The 26735-nt window shown below is 46.0% G+C and overlaps 8 protein-coding genes across 8 annotated transcripts; 4 read left to right on the forward strand and 4 right to left on the reverse strand.

The window, feature by feature from the left end:
* The first annotated feature begins 8524 nt into the window (after positions 1 to 8524).
* Positions 8525 to 9638, forward strand: V1513DRAFT_444188 (uncharacterized protein). Its single transcript, XM_066897920.1, has one exon. The coding sequence runs from the start codon at positions 8822 to 8824 to the stop codon at positions 9530 to 9532; it is 711 nt and encodes a 236-aa protein (XP_066753728.1). The 5' UTR covers positions 8525 to 8821; the 3' UTR covers positions 9533 to 9638.
* V1513DRAFT_444190 (Cullin) lies at positions 9411 to 12811 on the reverse strand. Its single transcript, XM_066897921.1, has 6 exons — positions 12404 to 12811; positions 11934 to 12344; positions 10984 to 11877; positions 10053 to 10930; positions 9836 to 10001; positions 9411 to 9784 (listed from the first exon to the last, which is right to left on the reverse strand). Exons 1-6 carry the CDS (start codon positions 12449 to 12451, stop codon positions 9779 to 9781), a joined length of 2403 nt encoding a protein of 800 aa, XP_066753729.1. The 5' UTR covers positions 12452 to 12811; the 3' UTR covers positions 9411 to 9778.
* A 489-nt stretch (positions 12812 to 13300) lies between these two features.
* On the reverse strand, positions 13301 to 13776 carry V1513DRAFT_431387 (Mss4-like protein; the record flags this gene model as incomplete). Its single annotated transcript, XM_066896379.1, has 2 exons — positions 13301 to 13374; positions 13431 to 13776. The coding sequence occupies 2 exons, from the start codon at positions 13774 to 13776 to the stop codon at positions 13301 to 13303; spliced, it is 420 nt and encodes a 139-aa protein (XP_066753730.1).
* A 535-nt stretch (positions 13777 to 14311) lies between these two features.
* V1513DRAFT_444194 (Spc98 family-domain-containing protein) lies at positions 14312 to 17090 on the forward strand. Its single transcript, XM_066897922.1, has 4 exons — positions 14312 to 14583; positions 14634 to 15065; positions 15115 to 16307; positions 16360 to 17090. Exons 1-4 carry the CDS (start codon positions 14436 to 14438, stop codon positions 16651 to 16653), a joined length of 2067 nt encoding a protein of 688 aa, XP_066753731.1. The 5' UTR covers positions 14312 to 14435; the 3' UTR covers positions 16654 to 17090.
* Positions 17091 to 17583: 493 nt separating this feature from the next.
* Positions 17584 to 18978, forward strand: V1513DRAFT_458395 (uncharacterized protein; the record flags this gene model as incomplete). The annotated part of the gene is made up of 7 exons (XM_066899692.1): positions 17584 to 17599; positions 17696 to 17831; positions 17887 to 18041; positions 18096 to 18285; positions 18336 to 18377; positions 18431 to 18629; positions 18691 to 18978. The coding sequence occupies 7 exons, from the start codon at positions 17584 to 17586 to the stop codon at positions 18976 to 18978; spliced, it is 1026 nt and encodes a 341-aa protein (XP_066753732.1).
* Positions 18979 to 19862: 884 nt separating this feature from the next.
* On the forward strand, positions 19863 to 22452 carry V1513DRAFT_56224 (uncharacterized protein). The gene is made up of 2 exons (XM_066900547.1): positions 19863 to 20720; positions 20769 to 22452. Exons 1-2 carry the CDS (start codon positions 19942 to 19944, stop codon positions 22243 to 22245), a joined length of 2256 nt encoding a protein of 751 aa, XP_066753733.1. The 5' UTR covers positions 19863 to 19941; the 3' UTR covers positions 22246 to 22452.
* On the reverse strand, positions 22453 to 23675 carry V1513DRAFT_56219 (thioredoxin-like protein). Its single transcript, XM_066900546.1, has one exon. The coding sequence runs from the start codon at positions 23368 to 23370 to the stop codon at positions 22660 to 22662; it is 711 nt and encodes a 236-aa protein (XP_066753734.1). The 5' UTR covers positions 23371 to 23675; the 3' UTR covers positions 22453 to 22659.
* V1513DRAFT_399427 (armadillo-type protein) lies at positions 23503 to 26716 on the reverse strand. The gene is made up of 3 exons (XM_066895455.1): positions 26535 to 26716; positions 25362 to 26474; positions 23503 to 25312 (listed from the first exon to the last, which is right to left on the reverse strand). The coding sequence occupies exons 1-3, from the start codon at positions 26592 to 26594 to the stop codon at positions 23930 to 23932; spliced, it is 2556 nt and encodes an 851-aa protein (XP_066753735.1). The 5' UTR covers positions 26595 to 26716; the 3' UTR covers positions 23503 to 23929.
* Between the last annotated feature and the right edge of the window lie 19 nt (positions 26717 to 26735).

A 26735-nucleotide genomic window follows, 5' to 3' on the forward strand; every position in this document is an offset into this window, starting at 1 on the left:
AAATTACTACCAATTCAAACTCATATTCTTTGTTATCCATAATTTCACTTATTTTATATATCATTGGTTCAAATTGCAGAAAGAAATTAAGAATTCAGTCAGCTATGATCTATATTATTACTGATAGTGGGGCCAATGCACGTTGTCGTGACAGCCAATAGCTTGCGCCACCAAAGTCTGCAGAGTCGTTCGGGAAGTTATTTCGCGAGCCTCGGATGTCGGAGAATTTGCGTTGGTAGAAAGTTTATTAGCATGCGACAGTGGAAAGTTTGGTAAGCTAGTGCAAGTTTATATGCGGAGAAACTCTAATATGGACGGCGTTAAATTTGGGTACTGTCGTCGTCGTAGAGCAATCGTAGGTTATCACGTGCGTCTTAAAGCGAACACGAGCTGCGTGCTCGGCTTTTTCTCGCTAGCAATTCGGCACTTCCGATTCGAGGCGATGGAAGGACAGCTACCATTCGGCAACGTACAGTCTTAACTAAATATATTCACGGGACTAATTGCGATATTGCTTCGGCGATTTTGGTTGTTTTAATTATGAATACGTAGCAAAGTAGGCGATTTTTCTTGATAAACGCATGCGAAATCGACCGTCAACTTGCTTGTTTTCGCAAATTGGGATCCTAACATATCTGGTATATGCCAAGACCTATCCGAGCTCGAGTCTTGCCAGTGGCTACGGATGTAGAGAAAGCATTCCAGAAACCAATCAAATGACGTGACCGTGTATCTGCTTGGGTTTCTCGCGTGCCATCTGATTTCGCTGACTTTGCATCAGATCCCAAAAGAGACTAAATCAAGAGCAATAAACACAGCAAGATTCTTCAAAACGAAAACTACGACCTTCTGCAGAGGCAGACATCAATTAGAATGCCAAGAGTCAATAGCCAATATATATAGGCTCTGTAATCGCTTATGCATGACAGCTGTTGTGGCGTTTGGGGTTTGGCATACAGGTGAGTGCTCCACCATCACTTCCAGCATTTTTCATCCGCAACTCCTTCGTGTCTTTAAGGTAAGCATCGACAACTTTTACATTCAATCATCATTTGATGAATAACCGCTATGCGACTATACGTCTCATATTGAATCATTCTGACTCTTGATCAAGATATCTGTGATCCACACATCCGATCAGTATGCAGGGTTACGGGACGTGGAGTGACTGATTTCTCAAAATTGCGTCTCGGAGGCCTTGGGCCCCTCCAGGATGCTGGGACCCTCATCAATGGCGCTGTCACGGAGGACGGCTACTTAAACCCATGGCGGCCATCTTTGGACGATAACTAGCGACAGGACTATTCGACCATCATCACTGTCCGGCAGTGCACACTGGAGAAAACGGCAAGACATTTCGACCGGTTACTGGCTAATGAGAATTTAATCGGCTCATCGCGAAGAACGCTTGACCAGTTTTGCGCTTAATTGCGAACATTTCAAGACCGACTAGGCATCATTCGTCTTTGTCACTATCTCTTGCACAAGCAGACTCACATCAACGGCTATGGGCGTTATTACTATGAAGATTTGCCAAGCTTAAGGGCGGCGGAGGAAATTGCATGACTTGAAAAAAAAATGCTGCTTCATCTCCGGGCACTTTAGCTTGCTGATACCTATGGAGAGCCTGTCGTGGACTTGTCAGATTAAAGGTGCTAAAAGAATAACATGTATTGTCTGCATTATTAGGCCGCATGGAGCAGTTCGCTCTTATCTGGGCGGCGTCCAACAGCTCAGACAGCTGTATGTCTGGCAAAAGAAAGACGGAACTTTATTGGAAGATCACATTATTAACACATGACGCACATCAACTTCTGGGAGCATCGTGATAGATGCGGCCGTGTTGAACAAAACGTCTCTTCGCTCAAGGCTTTCAAGTGTCAGCGAATGACGTCTCCTACTGTGAGCCGAAAGTTTCATGTCCGCAAGTATCAGCTTCGACAATTGCCAACTACTAGCATTGTCGATTCCATCCACTTTTGTGTGGAATATCTGGCACGCCAACACTTTACCGTGTCTCACTCAGATGGATCCTGGTCAAAGAAACAGGTTTGACTACATATCATTACTCTTTCCAAAATACTCTGGTGGAGCATCAGACTATCTCGATAGACACTGTCGTGCTGATGGAGTCAAGTCGATGGTTGTATCAGAAGATTTCTGATACATGACGTCGATATGGATGCACAAGGACGAATCATTCTGAGTTGGTTTGACATGGTAGAGAAGAATGATTAAATTATGAATTAACGTACTTCACAAGCGAACGGATCACACAACCACCACCGTAGAACAATTCACCTTAATCACAACACAACCACACCAATTAAAACTCTTGGGAATTCTTTTTTCGGAGATTTCTACAACCCCTTGACATGTTCGTGCATTATGGCCGGACTTCCCCGCACTTGCCACAGTGCCGCCCGAAGGAACCCCATTCTGTCGTGTTTCCTGCAGTACTTGCTCATCCACTGCCTTCTGCTTGTACGGTAAGCATCCTCCAACCCGTACGCGTGTCTTTTTAGCTCTCCGGAGTTTGCTGAGGGCCTCCGTATCGATGAGACCTCGGCCACTAAGAGGGCCATTTGATGCATAATTGCCTTGGCCCCCTTTGCAAATTGGTCCACCGCTTCCAGCATTGAGGTTGGGGAGCTATTTTGATGGTTGACAATGCGAGTATTAATCAGTTCAGACTGTGCCGTTGCTTCTATGGGGTTCTGTGGCGTCTTAGAGCGTCTTAGAGACCCTGACTTGTGCAGTGCCAGTCGCGGGTGATGGCGTACGAAGCCTTATATCTAGTCAGCAAAGCTCACTCTCTGGATCTCAACGGCACGAAGCCCGACCCCGAGAACCCTCCCTGTATATTTGACTCGGTCATAGAAGCAAAGGCCGTACGGAAAGCACAAAGGAAGTCGAAAAACCTTGGTCACGTGATTAACGTGGTGATTAACGTGGGACATCTCTGGCGAACCGTACGCCTTCTTCAGCGGGCTGAAGCACCCAACGTCGAGTGGTTGAAGGTAGGAGTGTGCAGGCATACAAAGCGTCACAATGTTGTGTTCTTGGCAATATAACTCAAACTCGGTCGAGTGGTGACTCTCGTAGCCGTCCAACGGTAACAGATTCGATGGGAGCCCTTCGTACGTTCCCCGCATGTTTATCGAAATGCTTGATCCATTCTAGGCCATTTTCTCATTTGTTGTCCAGCCGTTATCAGTCGTGGCGATCAGTCGTACGGAAGGTTGGATTCTTGATACCAGTTGGCCAAGTGGTACTGGCCAGCGAGGATGATGAATGGCGGGACTGCCCGGCCTTGAGAATTCACGCCTTGGATCACCGTAGCCCATTCCCGGTTGCCAGGACTTCCGAGGTAGTAACAACCATAGTGGTAGAGACGGAGCTCTGGACTGCGCCGGTTGGAGGCCCAGTGCTTACCCGCGCTAGCAAGAGCAGTCGGTTATCCATACACAGCCTAGGCGGGAATGATCGCGCCAGTAGTTCGAGTATATGCTGAACAAGAGCCTCCTTTTCTAGTTTGTCAATTTCTGTGAATTGCGTCGCGTCGGTGATGGAGGGTCGTAGACGAGAAGATGTAGACCTTCGCTGCAGCTCTAATACTTTGATTTTAGTCGTTTCTCAGAGTTCAAGGGCAAGTTTTAATCTTGCTTCGTATGAAGGTAAAGACATGTTTTATTGTGTAGTAAATTAGTGTTACAAGTAGGCGGATAGCGGGAGTGTGATCAATTGTGATCGTTCGCTTGTGAAGTACGTTATACGTAGTTTTGCAGACCCTAAATCCATAAAACTGGGAATTGAGTAAGGCTCAACAAACCGTTGCTTGCTGAAATGATTGTTATATTTTTTTTTTGGCCGGGATTCTAAGAACTGCCGATATATCCGTGCCTTCGGATGTACCTTTCCTGCACATCCAGCACACATTATTTGCTTCTCTCGGAACAAATTCCATATTAGTAGTCTCTTAATAACTGTTGAAGACGCCATTGCGTATCAGACTTCCTAAACTAGATAATTTTAAAAGGGGGGGTACAACACCCATGCTTCTTGTCGCGTATCGGAGATTAAAAGTTCGCTCGACGGGAATGTTGAGGATTGACAGGCGAATTCCAGAAAAAGAATAATGGCAAGAACAAACCAGTTTCCTGTTATAGCAAGTTATTGCTCTACGCCATCTCCAGGTGGTAAGTAAAATATGTAATTAGCGCCAAATTGCGCATTCAATATTTTGAATGCATTTACATTGCAATTTCGCCGCAATTGACATCTCCTATTTTTATTAACAGGGTTTAGAACACAAACAAGAGATCATGTCTAAAGGCTATGAACACAGCGAAGGAAGCATCAGGCCTGACTGTGCAGAACAGTTCGTGTTTTAGACTGTAATAACAACCATTGGTGTTGAGTTCGTCAGTCCCGAAATGACCTTGAGCTGCCAGGACTTGTGGATTCTAAATAGATAGTATAAAAGTATATTATAAAGCACACACGGGATTGTTTGCTTTTTCTTCATTGTGGGGCTTTTTATATCGCACGTGCGGCGTTGCGGTGAGTTGTTCGAAAGAGCTGGGACATAAGATCGGATGATCCGTTCGTATTACAAGCACGTTGTTCGGAAGAAGTTGGGCTTGGGCCAAATAAGATGGTACATACTAGAATGACGACAGTGACCACGACTTGGCCATTGCCATGAATAAGACGGGAAGGTGGATTGGGGGAAGTAAGATCGATCTCGTTCATCTGATCGGTTTTCTCATCAGGCCAGGAGAGGAGAAAGCACGTCAGCGCAAAGACCCAAAAGAGAGTTGGGCACGTTGCACACGGACGCAACTTTATCGAGGGTAAGCTGTTAGGGACGGTTGTACCGAAAGAGGCAGTGTGCCGCAGGACATTAAATTATCAAGCGCCGCCGGACTGGACTGGTTACCCAGGTAACGACCCAAAAGTCTGTGACAGCGACAACAAAAAATAGTTCGCTAACATAAGAAGACGACAACGACGACTCCAATGCAGGGGGGTCAGCCACTAAGCACACCCTGCGACCGCCACTTTTATAGCCAAACAACTGGGGTTTATATATATCCTCTATGTTATTATCACAGTAAGATGCTACTGACAATCCATCGAAGTGTCTGTCTGTCGATTCGCCTGCACGACTTCAATTGACAGAGTGTATTATTTCGTTAGGACCCACTTTTCTTGCTATTCTCAAAGCCGCCGTTAAGTTAGTCCACATGCATGGGCGGGAAGATGCATGGTGCAAAGGCTGAAGACGGGGCGGAGAACAGTACAGAAGGTACAGTTCAGTACAGTACAGTACAGTACACTCAGTACAGTAACTATTGCGGCACGCAAATGACAGCTGCTGGTGAGTGATGACTCGTCCTATCTCCGGGCCCACTTGCTTGTAACCGGCATCACCCAACGTTACTTAATACGATACCCACACTGCTGACTCTAACGCCTCCCAGCAACGACAGAAACGGGAGGACAGAGCGAAAACTATCTACTTAAGTAGCTGCCACAGTCGCTCAATTGAGTAATAGTGACTGCTGGTAGCACTTCGTATTCGGTATTAGATGTGGGAACACTCGCTTGGACCGAACTCAGACCTCGGACTCGGACTACGAGCTAAAGTCCATCTCTATCTGTACAGTGATATTTGTCTTTCAATTATTGTTGCGGTAATAGTTATGTTCGGGCGATCCGATAGAAAAATGGCGTGGTTTTAGTTATATCCGCTGCATCAGCCGCCTCCAGCATGGGCCCTTTCATATACATTGCATATATTGTTGCGCTAGTGGGTATCAAAAACCAAAGTGGGGATGGGTTCGTACCTTTGCGATGTAAAGACATGACTCACTTCGGTTAGTCCGACGTTGCTATATTAGGGCTCACAAGGGCTATCGGCTCTGCCGTCCCACATACGGCACGTGATGCGTTTTGGAATGTAAACCCTAAACCTCCGATGCAGGCCAAACCGCGTGGACTGTCCCAATTAGGAAGTTGACTACAAACCCCTCACCTTTATCATCACCGTACCCCTCCAAATACGCAAATCTCTCACGTTTTGTCAGTTCTTGATCTGCAATCAGGCACATATGCGGCACGCTCGCAAGCATTAACTTTTCCTATCCAACGATTTTGATAATGCGACATGCAGTCTTTTGCAACGTGCGGTTTAAAACTTGCGGTAATTTCAGTCATTGGTGCAATTTCTGTCGAATTCATTCGATCGAAGCCCCACCACAATGCTCGACGATTAACACTCGGATCGGCGGTACCAGACTTTGACGATATAATTGACACTCGATTCATAATATGATTTCCGTAGGCGAGGTCATTGCCGCGGCCAGCGACGGCCGTTAGTCCTGGCCCCAGTACCGAGACACTCGGGCTCACTGCATTTCTTGAGGTTGATATTTGATATTTTAGATTGCTACAAGCTGCGCCGTACAAACGAGACAATGGCTGTCAGTCATGGTATACAAATCGCACACTTCGGGCCCGAGCGGTGGATTTCTCTAACGCATGGTCATGGCCACATTTGTCCTCTTTGTTTAGTGTCGTAGGATATGAGTTGTCCCGTGTAGAAATTTGCCGATTAGATACCACATGTTTAATGCCCTTGGATGAGCTCTTTGTTCAGCGAATTGCTGTAGCGTCAAATGATTATTCATATCGGTACCCGCAGGGTTTTGATATGCTATAATTTATATGACACTTAGTACTTTCAATATCAGACTGTCTTTTCGAATGCGATTACAGGGAACATTTTCCAAGAACCTATACCCTACTATTCGTCAAGCAATATCCCATCACTCACAGAATCGTCCGTCATACAAACGAAGAATTACTGCACCATACTATATTTCTGAAAATTGTTATCAACAAGCTGGATGCCAGAACCTCATCGCGAATATAGCGCAGCGGTGCTGTGTATAAGACACCTAAGCCGCGGCGCGGGGTTCGATGGCGTCCAACCGTCGGGCCAGCGGTGGGGCGTTGAAACCTTATGTGGATATAAGGCTTTCGATCTGGTCAGTCGAACTGTTGGACTTGGATACTTAATGCGCACTGGTGGATGGTAGACGGAGACATTCGTGAACTGGGAAATTTGCGTGGGAAAGTGAGATATGATAGGAAATGCGAGCGGGGCCGATGGAGGTGACGAGCTGCGATATAGACTGTTTGGCGCAGCTGCTGCCGTCACATTACCTTCTGACATAGAAACTGCATCTGAGCACTGAATCGTCCAGATATCGAACATGTGCCTATGTTATTTGCCAGTCGGCTGATGCTCAAGTTACCGCATTTGTTGTGCTTTGGAAACATGCTGTCTTTGGGTCTGCGCTCCAGCTGGTAGCCAACGATTCGGAGAAACCACACCGATGGCTTAGCTCCTGCCTGACATATCGCGGTCACCATTGGTTCGAAGGCACAGTCGATCAAAGGCATTGACATGACATGTTCGTTTGCCAGATTTAATTCCGGTGGCACTGCGTTTCTACGTGCAGTGGGATTTCAAACATGATTATTCTCACCGCAGCCAAATGAGAAATTCAAAGGGAATTTCAATAGCAACTCCTGATTCATCAGATGACAACTGACAAGTCCAATCACAAATAAACTGCCTCGTGAATCGGTCAGCAAATTGTAGACTATTCAAAGACTGCAATGTCATCTGTCTAATCTCGACTACAACGGCGCAAGTCAAGGCCGTAGCGGCGCGAAGTATCGGCCCCATGGAGCCGTCAGCATCTGCTCAAAGGTTCAGCTTAGTTTGGTCATAAGTTAGCTGGTTCTCGTGTGCTTACTGAGCCGGCGATAAATCCACGAGTGTTGTACATAATTCTAATGTTCTTCAATTTCTGCGAATTGTTGAATCTTGGATCCGTAAACGTTGATTCGTGATACTACAACACATTAAATCCGTCCGCATTGTTTTATATCCGGATCGTGCATAACGTATGCGACAGTCAGCGGATAAAACGGTCCGTCGTGTCTCCAGGAATGCATCTCCGCAATCTCCGTCCTGGAATAGAAAGATGGAAGGCGGGAAATATGTCATTGCGCATCATAATGCCTAATAAGGTAGTCGATAGCACACTAGAAACTCCAATTTTGCAGGAATAAATCAGCCACAACATATTGAATGCGGTACATTCCCAGGTGAGGCACCGTACTCCAGATAAGATACGTCGGGTGCGTGTACCGGCGCACTCATGGATATTTTTCCGGCGGAGTTACGCAATAAAAGTTACGTGATAACTAGTCAAATGTATTATTATTATTAATTACCAACGATTAAATCGCACTCTCGATTGTCGATAAACTTAAATAATCTCTGCCAATCGAAATTGCATACTTGGCCCAGCACAGGCAACGACGGCGCACGGAGCAACGTTTGTTTTTGCCTTGGCGGCACAACTCTCGCAACCACGTTTGCATGAACCTTGCTTCTTTGCTTGCTGCCGGTTGCGACGTCATTCTTAGCTTACATTTTAAGATATCGATCAGTTAGCGCAGTTCAGGAGACAAAATTACCGCGGCGAGACACAAGTAAGCTGTATGGATTACAAAGCCGCGTCGTGATAATCTGATACTATGTGTAAATTAATTTCTCACCTTTGCTTAACGGCAGTGACCGACTGATTACACTGGGTGATGGTAATGGACAAGGTTTTTGTACTGGCCGTGTCAATACACGGCCCGGGCGATCTCAATCCCAACGATCAAATCAAATCCACCTAACGAGCCCCCAACGTCATGAGGGCATTGTCTGCTCGATCTCAAGCAACACGATATGCCATACTCTCAGCTACAACTTGATTCCAACACCCCAATCGATGGTCTGCTCGTCTTCTTCTACTCCCGCGTTATCAAATACGGATACAATATCCATGCCGTCACGCGGAGATTAAAAGCCAAACTCACCACAATTATAGTCCCGTATCGGGAACGGCAAGACCGGGACGTTCGGGACGTGATTGCTGGTAGCACCTGTGCAACGACGGTAGATTCTTCATATCGAGTCCGACGCAGACTTTGCCGGCGATCTCGGCCAGAATATGAGGAGGAGCAGTCTTCTTCTCGATCTAGCGAGACTGTCGGCCGTGCAGGCTGTTGTTGTTCCGGGTATCATGATGCTCGTCCAGTCAACAGTCCAAAAAGTTCTCTCCAGCAAAGAATTAGGAAACTGAGAAAACGGCGTTACAGTACCAGTTTCACGATGTCAGACCGTTCGCGCGTGAGTAGCTCGCCGATGGACAAGACGAAATACAGACGATGTAGCTCAATCTTGTCCATGTTGTCGCTCCGATTGTGGTCGCTTATCGTTAAGGAATCAATTCTGCGATACAACCCCGAGGAATACGACGCATTCCTCAAGGGAACGTCTGCTGATGATTATAGGCGACAGGCAGCTCAGATTTATTGTGTCATGCCGTTAGAAAAACGACTGGACACTAACACCATTCAGAGAAAAAGTTTTAAGCAAAGACTACTTAGAATTTGACCTGTTGACTCGTTTGATACTGGCGTTCTGTTCTGAAATATTTGATACATTTTTCTTATGCCATTGACATTATGGACAAAATGCAGGATACAAAACAGAATCTTACAAATACGTCATCAGATGTAAAAACTGTACACTCATTGTCCCAGTGATTTAACACATTGTGGCACGCACATATATACTACAACAACAACCCTTCATAAACAGAGCACTGCAAAACGTAACTTTGCCGTCCAAGTTGACGGATTATGCCTAAACATGTTAGTGAGCGACAACCGTTAAAACATGTGAAATCTAACACACCAGATAATGATACATTTGCCTATTTTCGGCAGATCGTTCAATATATTCCCTCTCCAGCATGGCATCAATTCGCTTTTTAATAAGTGCAGCGTCGGGGTGAAAGTGCGACGATAACTGGCCGGTTACTTCCGCGACCAGAATATTGTGCTCCAAACTCTTGCGCGCCCTATTCAGATTAGAATCGGTTTCAGGTTTCATAAAGAAATGCTCCACGTACTTCATAATTCTTACTATAGCTGCATCTGTCTGGTATCGGCGTAACTCGTCAACTTTATCCATTGTACCCTTTCGCTCACTCTCAGTCTCGGTCTTGTTGATGTACGCAACAGTAGGAATCTTGATCCTGATATACTGTGATTCGAAGCCCACGTTGAAAGAGAACCGATCGGCCACGTTTATATCCTTCGACATGGGCTGCTTGATCAGGATGCGCGTCTTCGGCACAACGGCCAACGACTGCAAGTTTCGGATCAACTCATTATCCGGAATCGACGTCGCAGCCTTTATCTCCTCAAATGTGAGCGATTCGCCGTCAGCTAGATCATTGAAAAGCATCAGAATGACCATCGCGTACGTCGAGACATTCAACTCGTGCTTGCGTTTCCGAAACGCGACTCGAATATCCGCGTTGCCCATATTGGGATTCCATGTCAGCACGCGACCACTATGTCTGTCAACGTAAAACTTTTCAAAAGATCGCTTGATACGCTCGATCTCTGGCGGGTAAACGCATGTGTGGGATTCGATAGTTGATAATGACACGGGCCAGTTTGTAGACGTCAGTACGGACACTGACATGTCAATCGTTCGTTCAGGGTCCGTGTTTTGAATGTGCGCCTTATACTCTTGCATGATATCGTTCGAAACCTTCATATCCTTAAACATTCCTTCCAACTTGGTCGTAAACGAGAATCCAACTTCCATCTTGAGCTTCGTGATCATCATGCGTTCGACATCGTCCGAAATTGAGCGGCCACCAAGTAATCGCTTCGCAAGATGGGTCTTGTAATACGTCTCGAACATGTCCTTGTCTGTGATGTATCGGAATAGCGTAATAGCTCGATCCAGAACTGCTTCTGCTTCATCTTCAGTTTTCTGTTATTCGTTAGTCTTCTATCTTCTTCCTTTTCGCACACAAGGACACCTACCCCTTTCAAGCCTTTCTTCAGATTATCGTCGATAAACAGGGATAAAAATTCGCTGCACCGATTAATTTGGTTAATGAACGATGAGAACGCGTTCGTCAGTGACGTCTGGATCTGGTTATCACCATCCATAGTGTCGTTCAAGATGCAATCGTATTTTTCTTTCAAACCGAGAACCTCCTCGACCCACTTGAATGCTGCGATTGTTGCTGCATTCTGGACTGTCACACCTTTTGATTTGTCTGGATGTTTCAGCACTTCAAGTGCGTCTTGATTGATTTCTCCGCCCTGTTGAATAATTCTGGCAATCAGTGCGCTTCGCAAATCGGTCTTCTCAGGGTCCACTCGCTTGCACAATCGATATAGGCGCTTCAAATCATCGAATCTGTCATTAGCTATCATAAATGTAAGTCCAGACGCGCCAGATTTTATAACTGGCACGATATTCTTGGTAATAAGATTCTCCTCCACAATCTTAGTGATCTTTGGCTCGCTTGTCACCGATAAGTATGACATTGCGCGCTCAAACTCCTCCTGAAGCCTCTTCTCGGTCTTAATTAGATATTGACTAGAATCGCATTCACGAGATAATTTATCGGTCTCAGTGGTATAAAAATCGACGGATGACCGCAGGAATTTTGGCTCAAAGGACCGGGAATAAACAGTTTCACCATCAATTTTATCTTCAGTTAAGGACTCCAACATCAGAACTGTTGCCTTGATTGCCGAAGTATCAACAATGTCTCCATCCCGCTCCAGCTGGATTTGGTCGAGGATAATCGCATATATATGTTCGCCGGCCTGAAATTCGTTGTTTCGGATGACATGGTCTCGGAAAAGTGCCAGCCCTGCGTCGTAAATGAGTGGAAGCTGCAGTTCTTTGCAATATACTCGATCCTGAATATCTCATTAGTCCTCAATCAACACTACACACCGTTGCAGAGTTCACCAACCATATACATGAGGATGTCACTTATCATGCGCATGCACAAGCAGTGATCATCCCATTGCGCCTTGACCGCTTTCAAAAACCGGATCCCGCCCTCCCTCTTATCCGCTGCAGCTAATGGTACAGCAATCGTAGACGTGACGCCGCCACCTCCAATCGTACTCGTCAGCAACGAGTTCGTCGTATTGCTTGCAAGCGGCGCCAATTCGGTAGACACAATCTCACGCAAATGTTGCGCTACGAACGTCTTAAAAGAGCTGTAAAGTCTTTCCGCGTGTTTCTTCAGCACAAGTGTGTATGCTGTCCGATAGAGCTCCTCATATGATAGTCGTGACGCGTTCTTTCGATACATCTCTTGCATCGCAGTCGACAGAATAGCCCACGAGTCGTCAAAGTTCACGTCCCCGGAATCGCGCTGACGAGTAACAGTTAGAATATTCTGCGTTTGGCCAATCTGAGTAGCTGGCAACTTACATTGCGCGGGGGGCGCATTTTCACCCGTGACTTCCCGCTAGACATCATAGCTGGTTTGAATGTCTAGATCAAATCCCGAATAAGTCACGGTAAGAGGAGTGCTTGGCGCTGACAATATAAGACGACCGATTCCAGATTCGCTTCCCAATTCTCGAGATATTTCCTTAAGTACAATGCGTTTCGCTAATCGTGCTGAGTAGTAATGCTGATGCTGGTACCTCTGTGGGTGTGTGTCAACCGCGCTACTTAACAATGGACCACGTCGGATCCGTGGACATTATTTCTCGATCCGAGAACCTTTAAATGTCACGCAACTCGTTTCAAAGCAAGGCACACCGATCGCACCCTCCAAAAAGTATCTCCGTAAAAATTGACGTTGGTGGTTATGGCCAATGTCGAAACGGCAGAACTACGATTGGAGCATTCCAGGGGAGGACTTTGTGAAGTTTGAATGACCCACCGTCACCTTCCAAGGCGACGCGCAGGCATTGTGTGACAATCGAGAAATGCTACCGCGGACTGGATGTTGAGTATTTTAATTCATTCGAAAATGTTATTACCATGACATAGCGATCCCCAGTGTTTCGGACTTAACTAAATAATATTCAACGTTCGCAATGAGCAGCTGTAAGAAAATACACTCTTCATTTAAACAGTTAATACAAGTGGATGTTGATTCCGATCAGTATGACCCAATGGAATATAAGAATTATAAATACGCTCGTATACATTGCTACCTCAATATAATGTAAATAAATATCTGCCGCAATCCAAACTAGTCAAATAAATACATTAACTCCAAACTCGCCGCGTCTTCTCCAAAGGATCCGATAATTAGTTAATGGGCCAAGCCACACATGACGAACACAATTACGGAAATGTAGTTAGTATTTGTCTTTAGCTATCAGCGTCCTTGAACTTCAAGCTAATGCTGTTGACGCAGTGCCGCTCGTCTGTTGGAGTCTTGTAGCCTGACAAACATCGTCAGACTGAATGTCCTATGTCCAACACAACATTTTAGTCATACCTTCACCCTTGAATATATGGCCAAGATGTCCGCCGCAATTAGCGCAGACCATTTCTGTACGGACCATTCCAAGGCTGTTGTCCTCGAATCTCTTGATAGAACCTGGAATCGCATCGAAGAAGGCTGGCCATCCACATCCTGAATCAAACTTGGTCGAACTTTTGTATAATGGGGCATTGCAACCAGCGCAATGGTAGACACCATTAGCATGGTGATGGTCGTATTCTCCGGTAAATGGCCTCTCCGTCCCTTTTCCACGTAGGACGCTAAACTGCTTAGGCGTCAATATTGCCTGCCATTCCCCATCGGTCTTTTGCAATGGATACGAAAAGTCGTCGCCTCCCATTTTTGCCCCCGTGGTTGAGAAAAATAAACCAGATACAAAAGAATTGAGAGACGTGACGGCGGATCGCGAATATATACGCGTTGAAGGTCGAGCTGGTAGTGATGATCGAGAATGATAAAAACCAGATGACCGCGACGTCAAATTGTAAATGCTAACAAGTCCAGGCACGCTGCGACGGGGAGATGAAAGCTTCAATATTTTAATGGCAACTTGGAGTGGCGTCGATCTTGCTGACGCCATTATTTATAGGTTACAAATCTTGATCGTTTTGTTCTGATTAGAGGCGCAGTTGGATTTGCACTGATTGGAGCTTACAATAGCAGCCTTGACACCATTACTACTAGACGCATCGAAATCTCCCAGAAAAAGATCAAATTATTGCAGGTTAGAAGCAACAGTACTACGCATTCATTTTACCCAAAAATATGTTTCTTGCGGGCTAGAGATTCTTAAATAAGTTTCCGATGGGTTTCCAGATCGTGCCTTCCGTGACAGGGCTAGGGTCGCGATCCAGTTTCTGTTACCGGCTTTTGTGATGTCAACAAATCGCATGTTACGCGTCGTCGCATCGACTCGAATCACTGCAAATCATCCTCATGCGCCCTCACCAAAATTCGACGCTCTGGAATCTACCTTAATTACGTTTTTGATCTCAAATTATGAGCGAAGTTGAACTAAATGCGTCGCGCGGTGGTTTACCATCTCCTTGGGCTTCAGATTTGGCCCTTGACTCTCTCACTACTTCTCTTAGTGCCGTAATATTGCAAACAAAAGCTGATGTGCTGGCTTTAAATAAGCCACCAACAGGTCAGTTGATTAACCAAAATTTTTGTGCTATTTGCTAACGGTTTGCATAGAGCCTTCAGAAACGAAACTCTTAGGTGATGTCTCGTTTACACTCCAAGGTCTCAACTCTTCAACTCTTCCTTTTGTGGACTCCGGCGCAATATCATTGCCAAATACTCTCCCACTGCCGATGATATCAATCTTACACAGCTTAGTCGAACCAGCATTACTTTACAAGAATTTGACAATATTCGTCGAGTCCCCAAGTGGGCTAATAGGTCAGGCATTCCGTAGCGCGATTGAGACAGAACTTCGAGGTTATTTGAGTCTTATTTCAAAGATCGACGAAGAAATTCGGAAAGAGCTACAGGCAGAGAAAGATGTCCCGGAATGGAAAAGAGGATGGAGTCTTGGGGGCGTGACGTTAAAGAAATGCATTTATTGGCTTAGAGACCCCACGATAATATTGCGACTCATGACCGACATGGCCGAAAAATGTAAAGGTGAGTATACACATACGTTATGCCAGCTTGCTCTAATGTGTAGAGTTAGATAAGAATGGCGGACAGCTGTTAAACGTGCTGCATTCGTATACGTCTCATGGTGACCCATTTATTTCGGACTTTGCTTCTCGATTATTAAAGGATGTATCACGGCCATTTTACGAGTTCCTGCAGCAGTGGATCTATACAGGAGACATTCGAGATCCTTACATGGAATATTTCGTGCAGAAAGGAGATCAAACAGATGCAGTTTGGGATGGACGGTATGTTCTGGAAGAGTCACAAATTCCTACGTTTATTAGTGACGAACTTGTGAAGAAAATATTCCAGACGGGGAAGAGTCTGGATTTCATTCGAATGGGTTGCGGCGAAGGTGACTGGGTTGATCGACACGGCACAGAGCTGTCGCGGACATTTCACTACGGGGAGGCTGACGGTGAGATCGAAGCGGCTATTGATACGGCTCACCGTAAAACAGTGACTCATTTGATGTTTCTGTTGACAACAAAGTTCAAACTGAAGGAGCATATCCAAGCGCTGAAAAATTATCTGTTACTCGGACAAGGGGATTTCGTTGCCATGCTCATGGAATTGCTGGCGCCATCGCTTGAACGACCAGCAAATACACTGTATAGGCACAACTTAACGTCAATATTGGAGACTGCAATTCGTGGCTCAAATGCTCAATATTCGATCCCAGAGGTACTTCGAAATTTGGACGCCCGTATGCTTGAACTATCTCACGGCGAAATCGGCTGGGACGTATTTACTCTTGAATATAAAGTTGAGGCTCCTTTAGATGTCATTGTGAACGCCTATGCTACGCGACAGTATCTGAAGATCTTTAATTTCTTATGGCGGCTCAAGCGCGTTGGGTTTGTCCTTGACGTGGCTTGGCGCAGATCCATTACAGGCGCCCGCGGCATCCTGTCATATGTGAAGGATGCTGTCGATTCAGATTGGAAAATGGCGCGAGCATGTTGCAGTGAAATGATCCATTTCATATGCCAGCTCGAGTACTATATTCTCTATGAAGTCATTGAGTCCTCGTGGTCGGAACTACAGTACGAACTGAACAAGCCGGATTTAACCCTCGATCACTTGATTGAGGTACATACGAAGTATTTAGGGAATATTACTCACAAGGGACTCCTTGGCTCAGCGCGAGCTGGGAAAGAAGATAGTTTGATTCACCAGCTTCATGAGATCCTAAAGATCATGTTGTCTTTTACAGATGCAATTGTAAGTTACATGTTTCGATTTCTGCTCGCTAGATAGTACTAATATCATCTAGGACACTTTGTATAATTTCTCTGTAGAAGAATACACAAGACGGCAGACTGCCGACCCAAATACACCAGGCGACAACGATGCCACAGCGACCGTCGCAACTACTCATCATGCTTTCATAAGTACGCGAATCAAGAGTTTGAAGATTAATTTTCATTCCTTGGTCGAGAAATTACTGGGTGACCTGGCGTATCAGAGTGATACTGAGATGAGGTTCTTGGGCGTGCGCTTGAATTTCAATGAATATTACGTCGTACAAAGACACAAGAAAGTGACAACAGATGCTGCCCGAACTTAGCAGATGTTTTAGCATCGCTCATTGATACTGGTTGGAAATGTTTGATGGCCAGAATATACTTCTCATTAATGAGCGATTTAACCTGACAATGGGCAGATGAATGGACAAGTGTCTCCCTGTCATGTAGCCGGAATCGATGTCACCAGAACGGGGCGACGCAACCCCAAGAGCACTTTAAAACGAACTTCATCTCGGGCGATTTGATTACTCCAAATACTGTATCCATTTCATGTAACGGGTATGCTAGGGTGATTGTAATGCTTATATTGTGCTTACTGTGTTGTATTGAGTTGAAGGCAGTCACGTTTTCGATCTCGCGAGTAGGGAAGAAATGTGTATGGTTTAGAAGTTGTCTCTGGTCTGCATTGTTCTGACTTGGACTTGATAATAATCGGTCTGGATATCCTCTATTATGTGCTATTTTCTCGATTTCAACAAATTTAATGTCAATAGACAATTGAAAACGTTAAATCCAGAATACCAAAGCTCGAATTGGGAGAGTTGATCTCAATCGATTCGAGCATAAGACGGCGGGGACCCCAGGCGCGCTGGTGTCGAAATGCGTCTATCTAGGCAACCTCAAACCTGGCTAGCTGGACCATCAATTGAATCGATTCCCCAGCTCCACTCATCATATATCAATCGTCCGTTGTACCCATACGCTACTCACTGTTTCAGTTTAAACTATAGCATAGCAAGAATTGCAGAAGGTATTATTTACATTTTTAAATCGAATAGCATGCGGAGCCAATACACAATATCCTATTTACACAACACAATTCAGCTCGCGGCATCATGCAATAATATGCGCCGCTCACCACCTCCTCAACAACACTCCGCATTCGTGGAAGCCCAACTGAGATTTATATGATTTGGTATCTAACTGGTATTTTAGCTGGAATTTTGTTCTGAAAGGGTATAGATATCGGAATGTCTTATCGAATAGGTGAGCCTGATCAAGTCTGTTCGGTTTCAACACAACGAAATTTAATATGCAGACTGATTCATATGTGTAGCGAAATATTAACGGCTTTTAATACAGAAAATGCGAAGCAGGGCCGTGCGGGCTGTAAAGGTCCGGCCTGTAAATCTGAAGGAGTAAAAATTGGGAAAGGAGAGCTTCGATTAGGAGTCTTTGTTACTATTGGGGACAATCAGTCATGGCAATGGAGGCATTGGTATGTTCCCTTTGGCATCTTTATTATTTGAGGATAGTAGGCTGACATATGTTAGGTCTTGCGTTACGCCACAGGTTATTCAGAACATTAAAACTAAAGTCGAATCGTTGCCGCAGGGTCTAGATGGATATGATGAGATCAGCGCAGAGGACCAGAAGCGAGTAGCTGGCGCGTTGGAGGAGGGCCATGTAGCGGATTCTGAGTATAAGGGTACGTGCATCAATACATATTATGCGCTTATATTATTAAACAACTGGTGTGTAGGCGACATTGAGACCAATCGCTTAGGTGCGAAGAATCCAAGAAAACGCAGAAGCAAGAACGAAGCTCCAGACGATGAGGAAGAGCGAGAGAATGGTGAGACGAAGACTGAGGAGACAACCGGCGAAAAGATGGAACAACAGGCTGAGGAAGCCGGGAAATCTTCCACCCGGGGCCGCAAGAAACGTGCAAGGTAAGTCCTCGCTTGGTCTGTTGCAGGTAATATCTCATAGTTGTATGCAGTACTAAAAGACCTTCGGAAGATGGAGAAGTCGATGATGAAAAGTATGATGGCAATTGAGATTATTGAAGTGTACTGTTTTTGACTTGGCTTGTAGAAAGCGACAAAGGGTTGACGAGTCTAAGGACTCTGACGATCTTCTGGCGGGATCTGTGAAGCGTGGCCGTGGACGTCCAAAGAAGAGCGATGCTGCATCTACTCAGAGTGCTGCTCCTGCATTGACCGGGTCCACCGAGAGTGCAGAAGTTCCTGCAAAACGTGGTCGTGGCAGACCGAAGAAAGAATTCAAGACTAAGGTACGAAATCTGGAGTATGGACATGTGATTGCTATACTAACGAGAGCTTCACGCTGTTCAGCCTAATCAGGACATATCAGAACCACCGAAGAGAGGACGGGGAAGACCAAAGCTTACGGAAGAGCAAAGACTGGAGAAAGACAAGACCAAAGAGGCGGCAAAGAAAGCACTTGCTCCTCAAGTGCCTGCAGATCAGAGAAGAGGCCGGGGTCGCCCAAGGAAATATGCACAGGATGCACCAGAGGAGAAGTCTGCCGGTGAGCTGCAAGGTGCTGGAGACAAGAAGGAGGAGAAGTCCGACGAGGTTAATGCCGCGATCGAGAAAATCGAGGCCGCGACCGAAAAGTAACTTGGGTGCCGTTCACTCTTGTGATGTAGAGAAATTGGGGGTCTTACTTTATGATCATTATACTTTATTGCAGCGAATGATGTACCAAGTCTGCGGATCTTGAGGATCTGTATCTGTATTCTATCTTTCCGTGTATTTGTAGTCAATTTTTGACGGGTATGGATAATTATTTCGTTAATTTTTCCTTTATGTTATGAGTATTGATATGGACGTACCAAGTTTGTGAATCTCGAGGATCTGTATCTGTATTCTATCTTTGCGTGTATTTGTAGAAAATGTTTGACGTGTATGGATAATTATTTTGTTAATTTTTTCCTTCACGTTATGAGCATTGATATGGACGAAAGGTAATGATGGCTTAGTCGGTAATAATTAGGTTGTAAACAAAGTGTCTTCGTATGACGAAGTGATTACTGGGAACATATTACTACCAAGCTGGATCTCCATAGTTTATTGAGCAACGGACAACGCGACGGCTAGTAGTGTTTCTTATACGGAGTAGGTAAATTATGCAGATACTCACAAATTTAATATACATTTATATATATTACAAATATAGTGGTTTCTCCTTTATGGGTGCACAACCACTCAGATTTCATATGCGATTCCGCGGTTAAAGAACATATTGTTCACTGCTTCTATTTAGCTTTCGCTTGATAATTTTCACCCTAAACTATTGTCCGCTATTGGGCTGGTATTAAATAACATTGATAAGTCGCAGACTGTGAGGCTTGGGAAGGTTCAGACTATGACGTTAATTGCCGATCGGCCAGTAACCAAAGCGATAAAACACCGGCCAATTTAATTGCTCCTCATCGCACTGTCCACATGGCATCAAGGTCTTACCACAGGCCGCAGAACAAATTTCAAAGCAAGATAGCTTGTTTTTTCTGCATATTTTTATTGGAATCGTTCGCAAAAATTAGTATTCGCAATTTTGGCAATTAGACGGATCTCGCCGCGATGAGCTCGCTTTTCCAAGCAATCACGAGACCAGCGGACGATTTCCTTGAGGTACGGAGTAGTATTCTGAACGGAATAAGTGGCAACAAGGCACCACGGGGCCCACATAAGATTACGCTTGTCGATCATACGGTGTCCCATCACTCCGATGCCATAAATACAGGCGAAAATACTGGTTCGTACGGGTCAGTTGACTCTGACGAGCTGGCGCCGGCGCAAATTGAGAGACTGCAACAGCAGCAGCAACCAAATACCGTTGTTGAGACGCGTCAGGAAGGTGAAACGTCCGAGTATCCCGATGCAATAAAGCAGACGGATTCCATGCCACCTGCCTTCCGTGGCCCTGGTGAAAACACGCCGTCTACTGCTCTCGAAGAGTCTACCATTGGGTTTCTAGGACAAACCGCCTCGAATGAGTCAGCTCCGTTGCTTCCAGATCGGGCAGGCAGTCCCGGCAGTTCAATAGTCTTTGGTCGAAGCCGGAAAAAATACCGGAAGTGTATGGACTTTCAGCTGATGCTGAAGCGTGTGTTTTCGGCCATTTGTTGTTGCATGCCGTCGCTTGTTGACGGCATGGACGACGAAGTTGAAGCGTACAATACCTGGAACGAGGCAGATGGGCCGCTCGACTCTATTGTTCCAGCAAGGATTCGACATGGATATTCACAAGGATATACTCGCTTGAAGGAGGATAACAAGGAAATGAAGCCTGTGGGCGGTAACATATTCAGATCCGATCCTAACGTCAAATACGACATTCTGTATGAAAACCAACGAGGGTAGGTTTGTAATATCTGATGAATTAGATCGATGTCTAATGGATCAAGGTTCTTTGCTTTTGGCCATCCACTGTTTTCGTCAAAAGGACTGCTTAACTACGACCCTTCCCCGTGGGTTGACGCTGACTACAAACACTCACCGGTCGACATTCTCTCGGCACCGGTCCCTGATCCATCATGGGAATGGGTCTGGCGAACTTGGTACATCGATATGACCTACGACGTCGACGACCAAGGGTGGTCCTATTCCTTGAGTTTCACAAGTGATAAATGGCACGGTGCGCACGTATGGTTTCATTCATTTGTGCGGCGGCGCAGATGGATTCGCAAGAGACGGAAAAATGTAACAGAGATTTCGGCGGATTCCGAGGCTCCGAAGGGCACGTTCGGTACCGTAAATCAGAGCGGGACGAATACCAGACCAGAAGTGTATTCAGTCCTTGAAGGAAATGCGCCGGAATATTTTTCGGTAGAGTCGAGTGCATCTCAAGCTCGCGCTCGAAAACATTTTGCGGTGAATAAAAGCCGGAAATTTGATAAAAGCGACCAACCACTCGAGATCGTGACTACAGACACTGGCAATGGCAAGACTAGTACGTTAGGGCCACACTTGCGATATAGGTACGACGATTACGACGACAGTTCGAGCGAAGGGGAGGAAGATGACGATGTGAGTGTAAAGGAAATCACGAACATCGGTTGTCTTTTACGGCGATTGAAGAAAGCTAGATTAGATCGGCAAAAGATCGAAGCTGTGGAGCGGTTTGTGAGCGACGGCGGTGAAGGCGTTGTGCTCCTGGCCTCGTTTATGGATCAAATAATATCTTTTTTAATATTTCAGGAATCTAGGAGGGAGCTACTACGATGCCTATTGTATTCTTACCAGCAGGTCCGATCGCAGCGGGGGAAGCGGAAGGCTGGCAAGCATGAAGACGGTGGCAAAGATGATCATGCACGGTTGCATCCGGGTCATGTTCTTGTGGATACTACACATCTGACCACTAAAGAGATTGCGACACGTCGGAAAGCGCTACATGATGCTATTCTTGTTGCGAAACGTGAGATCATGAAGCTGGATTACTACAGTGATCGCAAAATGTCTAGTAGGGAATACGCGAGAGCGGATTTAATATCGTCTGATGCTGACCCCTCGCACAATATTGATATTGAAGCTAATAGCAAAGCTATCTCTGTACAGGACAGGATACTAAATGAGGGACTTGAAGAGGTAGAAGAGGAATGGTCGGAGGATATGGAGAATGAAGATGGCGAAGTCAGTTCGGAACGAGAATCATCAGCACATTATTCAGAAGACGATGCTAGTACGATCACTCCTCGGAGTAGTGCGTCAAGGCTGGATAAAGGTAAAGCACCTGAGTATCGTATTCCGCTGAGCGATGTCAATACTTCTCCAGACAAGACGCAAGGGATGCCTGATAACGTCGCGAATAGAGTTCAGCAAGAGCAGAACTCAACCGTAGCTAATGTGCAGAACAAAGTTATCAATTTCGTCACGTCCTCGTGAGAATTGATAGGTGTGCAGGATGTTGGACTCGTTGGCATTATAGAGTGTTTGATTTGTGCTTTTTTTTGCTTTGGGATTTGGAATATGACGACATTACAGGAGTTACACGGGATTATGCTATGATTTTGCATGGTCTGTTCTATGAATCATTCATTTTGTTATTCTTTCACACACCCTTTAGTCACTCATTTAGACGGGTAATTTTTGGTACTTCTGGGGAGGGGGTTTGGAATATAGATTTATAATGTATGGCTCTGAACAGGGACATATTCTGTGACACAGTACGATAGAAATATCCCGATTTCATCTCACACTCCATAATCAGACATAGTACAATACAAGTAGAGGAGCAAACTAACAAGGATTCCAAACAAATCAAATCAGTTAATATACAACTCGTTAACACCAACAAAATTACTCATCGTCAATGACTTCCGCCAACGCCATTTCGACAGACACCTCCGGCTTGACACCAACAACCATAGTCGCGATTTTACCTTCCTTGATAACCCAAAAGGATCGGACAATGCCACCCTTCTCAGTCTTCTTCGCTCCCAACGGTCCCAGTAGCTCGAACTTTGTGTCTGCCAGCAACGGATACGGCAAATTTTGCTTCTCCTGGAACTTTTTCTGTGCGGCCACGGTGTCCGCAGAAAGTCCGTATACAGCAGCCTCAACGGTATCAAATTTCGGGAACACGTCTCGAAATCCACAAGCTTGACGCGTACATCCCGGTGTACTGGCCTTCGGATAGGCAAACACAACAACAGTCTTCTCAGCCGCGATTGACTTTAAGTTGACTCTGTTCCCATCCTGATCAAGGACCGTGACATCGGGGAGCTCATCACCGACTTGCAGCAAAACTTTAAACTCCTTTTCTTCTGGTTTATCTGCCGCCGTCGCGTCTTCGCCATCAGTGGCTACGGGGCTGGGTAATTGAGATCCTTTCTTCTCCTCAATAGGGGCCTCTTTCATTTGTTTCTCGGCTTTCGCTTTTGGTGCGGTCTTCTGTTTCTTTGCTGGCGGCGGAGCAGGAGTTGCAGCTTCGGCTGCAGTGGGCTTGACGCGTGAGGAGCGGCGCAACGTAGCTGGATCAACCGGTTCGGTTACTTTGCGAGGTCGCATTATTGATGTATTCAGACACCGAGCAGATACGATTCTCGATGGGCGACGGCAGGACCCTACAACTGAGAGAGCAACAACACGAGTGGAGAAGTGACTGTGTGGTGGGCGAAAGGAAGAATCTACCACTGAGGCTGCCAGTGCTGCGAACTGTCGAATGCGGTTGGGCCATCATCGCACGTAGTCAACTCCGACCCGTGCACCACATCCTGGCCTGTGCGCCTATCGACGGTGAGTGCCCCTATCGCGATGAGATTCGCTGACCCGGCCACTGACTTTCATCGCCAGGGTTCGGTCCTGGATTATGCAACTGATATTCTATATTTTGTATCAAAAATTGGCACCTTGTTTAGCTTATACACGCAGTAGCCCTCCTTGGGTTCTAATTGGCTCACAATTATGCTTCTAGACTAAGTACCCTTACACAGAGCCCTTACCCGAAGAATGTGAGGGGCTGACAAAGCTGAAACTTACAAGTTATGTTATCATACATCTCACAATAACAAAATAAATTACAATGGGAAAGTACCGTTATCTCGATATCCGATTCCTAAGATGCTCCTCACCGCTTAATTTGTCTAGCCTTCATCGCTTCTATCCGCGCCTTCAGCTGGCTGGTAACCTCCGCCGCTCTTCTCCAACTCTCCACCGATCCAGCATGCCCGGCGCCGGACCCAATATCACTACTTTCTGCTGTGCTACTTGATATTGGACTAAACGATCCAGGTCTCGAACTAGATTGGGGCGCATAGGCACTGGCAGAGCGCGACGCTGCAGAAGCGGCAAATCCATTTTCCTTCTCCTCTTCCGGCAAAAACATTTCTGACTTGTTTCTCGTTACCGGCGACACATTGCTAATTCCATCGTCAAGATTGTGAGCCATTACTTCGTCAACTCTAAAACCTGTGCTGGAAGGCACAGCAGCAGCAGCAGCGGCGGCAGGTTTTGCTTCTAACTCTCTCTGTAGCTTGCCTATCTTGGCTCTAGCAGTGTCAACGTCGCTCCTGGCCCTAGCTAATTGTGTTTCCTTCGCCTTAACTGCCAACACATCTCGTGTGTGGTCTTCAATTAGCTGTTTGTTGTTAAGCTGCAATTCAGCGATCGTCTGCGACAATTTCAGGTTATCCGCCTGCAACGTTTCAACCTGTACCTTCAACGCCGCAGTACTCGATACCCACTCTTCTCTAGCCCTTCTCAATTCTGCAAGCTCTGCTTTCTCCGCTGCAGACAAACCACTGTGTGATGATGATGACGAAGTCGAAGTCGATAGGGAGACGCCAGTTAAGCCCCGGCTGGTAGCGCCTCGAGGTGGAGTACCACTCGCACTAGTAGTTCGAGGAGACGATGGATGGTCGTCCTTTTTCCGCAGGACACCTGTAGATCCCGCTCCAATCCGTGACGTCCGAGATCCTGGTGGTGCTAGCCGAGAATGTGATGGAGGAGGAGGGGCAGCTGGATCAGTAGCAGCTGAAGATCGACCACTGGATGCCGGCGGCGTACCAGTTGGGCGTTTAAGACCCGCTGCACTTGCTTTTGGTCTTGGAGCTCCAGTAGGCGCCCGAGAACCGGCAGCAGCCTTAGGAGCCAGTGTAGATGGCGGCGCTGCCTTTTCGGGCTTCGCTCTGACAGTTGCTGTTTCGAAAAATTCCTTAATCATGCCTTTTCGGATGTCGTCCTGACCCTCGATGAACGGCGTCATTGCGCGCTCACCAATCATCTTCATGATAGTCCCCATGGCCTCTGCCGCCGCTGAACGAACTGGTTTGGCTGTGTCAGCTAGTAGTGCCGTACATGCATCGCACATCTGTTTAATCTCGGCGGTTTTGGGCACAACCTTGATTGTTCGAAGACACCGGACCAAAAAAATCGTGGTCTCCTGCTTTACCTGAGGAGTTTTGTGTTTCATAAACTCGAGGACATCTTCAAGCACGTCGCTAAAAGACGTCTAAAAACCATTTAGTACCGTGGTGCAATATACATAAAAAGATACATACCGACTCGAAAACTGCATCCAATGCCGCACCAAGAGCTTCAGAAACGGACAACTTTTTCTCCTTTAGCCGTTCTAGCAATGATGTGAAAACAATTGTCTTATATTTCGCAAATCCTGCTCTCAACCCCTTGGCAGCCGCTTCTACGCAGTTAGCTGCAACAGTTACCACGGCAACATTCGCGTCTTTTGCAATGCATTTCGCAAGAACTCTCATAAGCTCGCTAAAATCAGAGTCGGCAATTTTGGGGACGGACACTACTTTGAATAGATCATCCACAGCTTCTTTTCGATCTTTCCATTTGACGGATCCCATCCTTTCGTAGAAGTCTCCCGGAATCTTGCGAAAAATATCCACAGCCTCAATGAAATCCATCGGATCAATTTCGTCCTCGTCATCTTGCTCGACTGCTCCACCGACGAGGCTGTCTCCTTGAGCAGCAGCCTGCTGCTGGGACAATAAAAATCGCTCTTGTTGCGGTGCCGAGCCTTTCACACTCTCAAACGCATCTTCTAATTCCTTCTGCTGTACTGGTTTTAGATCCGGAAGTAAACCCATCTTAAGTACGTCGCCCATCCATTTGTACAACTCGACGGTCAAATTCGCAGCTTCAGCGCGTACGTTTTTATCAGAGTGTGCAAATAACTTAGGCAGAGCTTTGACGATGCCTTTTGGTGCGACAGTCTTAGTTCCAAATGACCTAACAATTTCTCTTAGCGCAATAGTGGTACCCGTAACAAGTTTTGGAAGCTTGTTGCTTAGAATTGGAATTAGCTCATCAACGACGGGATCCGGGGTATCAAGTTCGATAAAATACAGCAACGCGTCAATTGTCTTCTGCTTAGTTCCAGCACGCATAGAAACCAATCCCTTCTCAGCCAAAGGAGTCACGACCGTTCCTCGTAATCGCTGGCAAGCGTTTGGACCGCCGTACTGAAGACAAGCAACAAGTGATGTGATACCAACCTCCTGGGCGGCAACATTGGAGTCCGTCACAATTTTCTTGAAAAAAGTCGGATCATTGAGAAATGGTCGAAAGCATGGATCGTTTTCGCTGGCAGAGGTTGTGAATTGCTTCGTCATTTCTTCATATGCTGATAATCTTACTTTCCATATCTAGACGCGCCTATGCATTAGCTTGATCAAATTTCGGTCAGTAGTGTCAAAACAATGTACCTTATGTGTAACCCGGTCAAGCAAAGGAAGAGAAGAATAGTCCTCTTCCTGATCGGCCATTGCAGAATGTATATTTAGAAATAATCAAAATAAGCCGGTACAGGGATATTGGGGTGCGTAATTAGTTGTCGGATCCTTCCTATTACCAGGCTTCACGGATAAGCCTCGATGGTTTGTTTACATTGCTTGAATGTGGACGAT

This window comes from Lipomyces chichibuensis (genome assembly GCF_038497645.1).
Source record: "Lipomyces chichibuensis strain CBS 12929 unplaced genomic scaffold V1513scaffold_14, whole genome shotgun sequence".
Lineage (NCBI taxonomy): Eukaryota > Fungi > Ascomycota > Lipomycetes > Lipomycetales > Lipomycetaceae > Lipomyces > Lipomyces chichibuensis.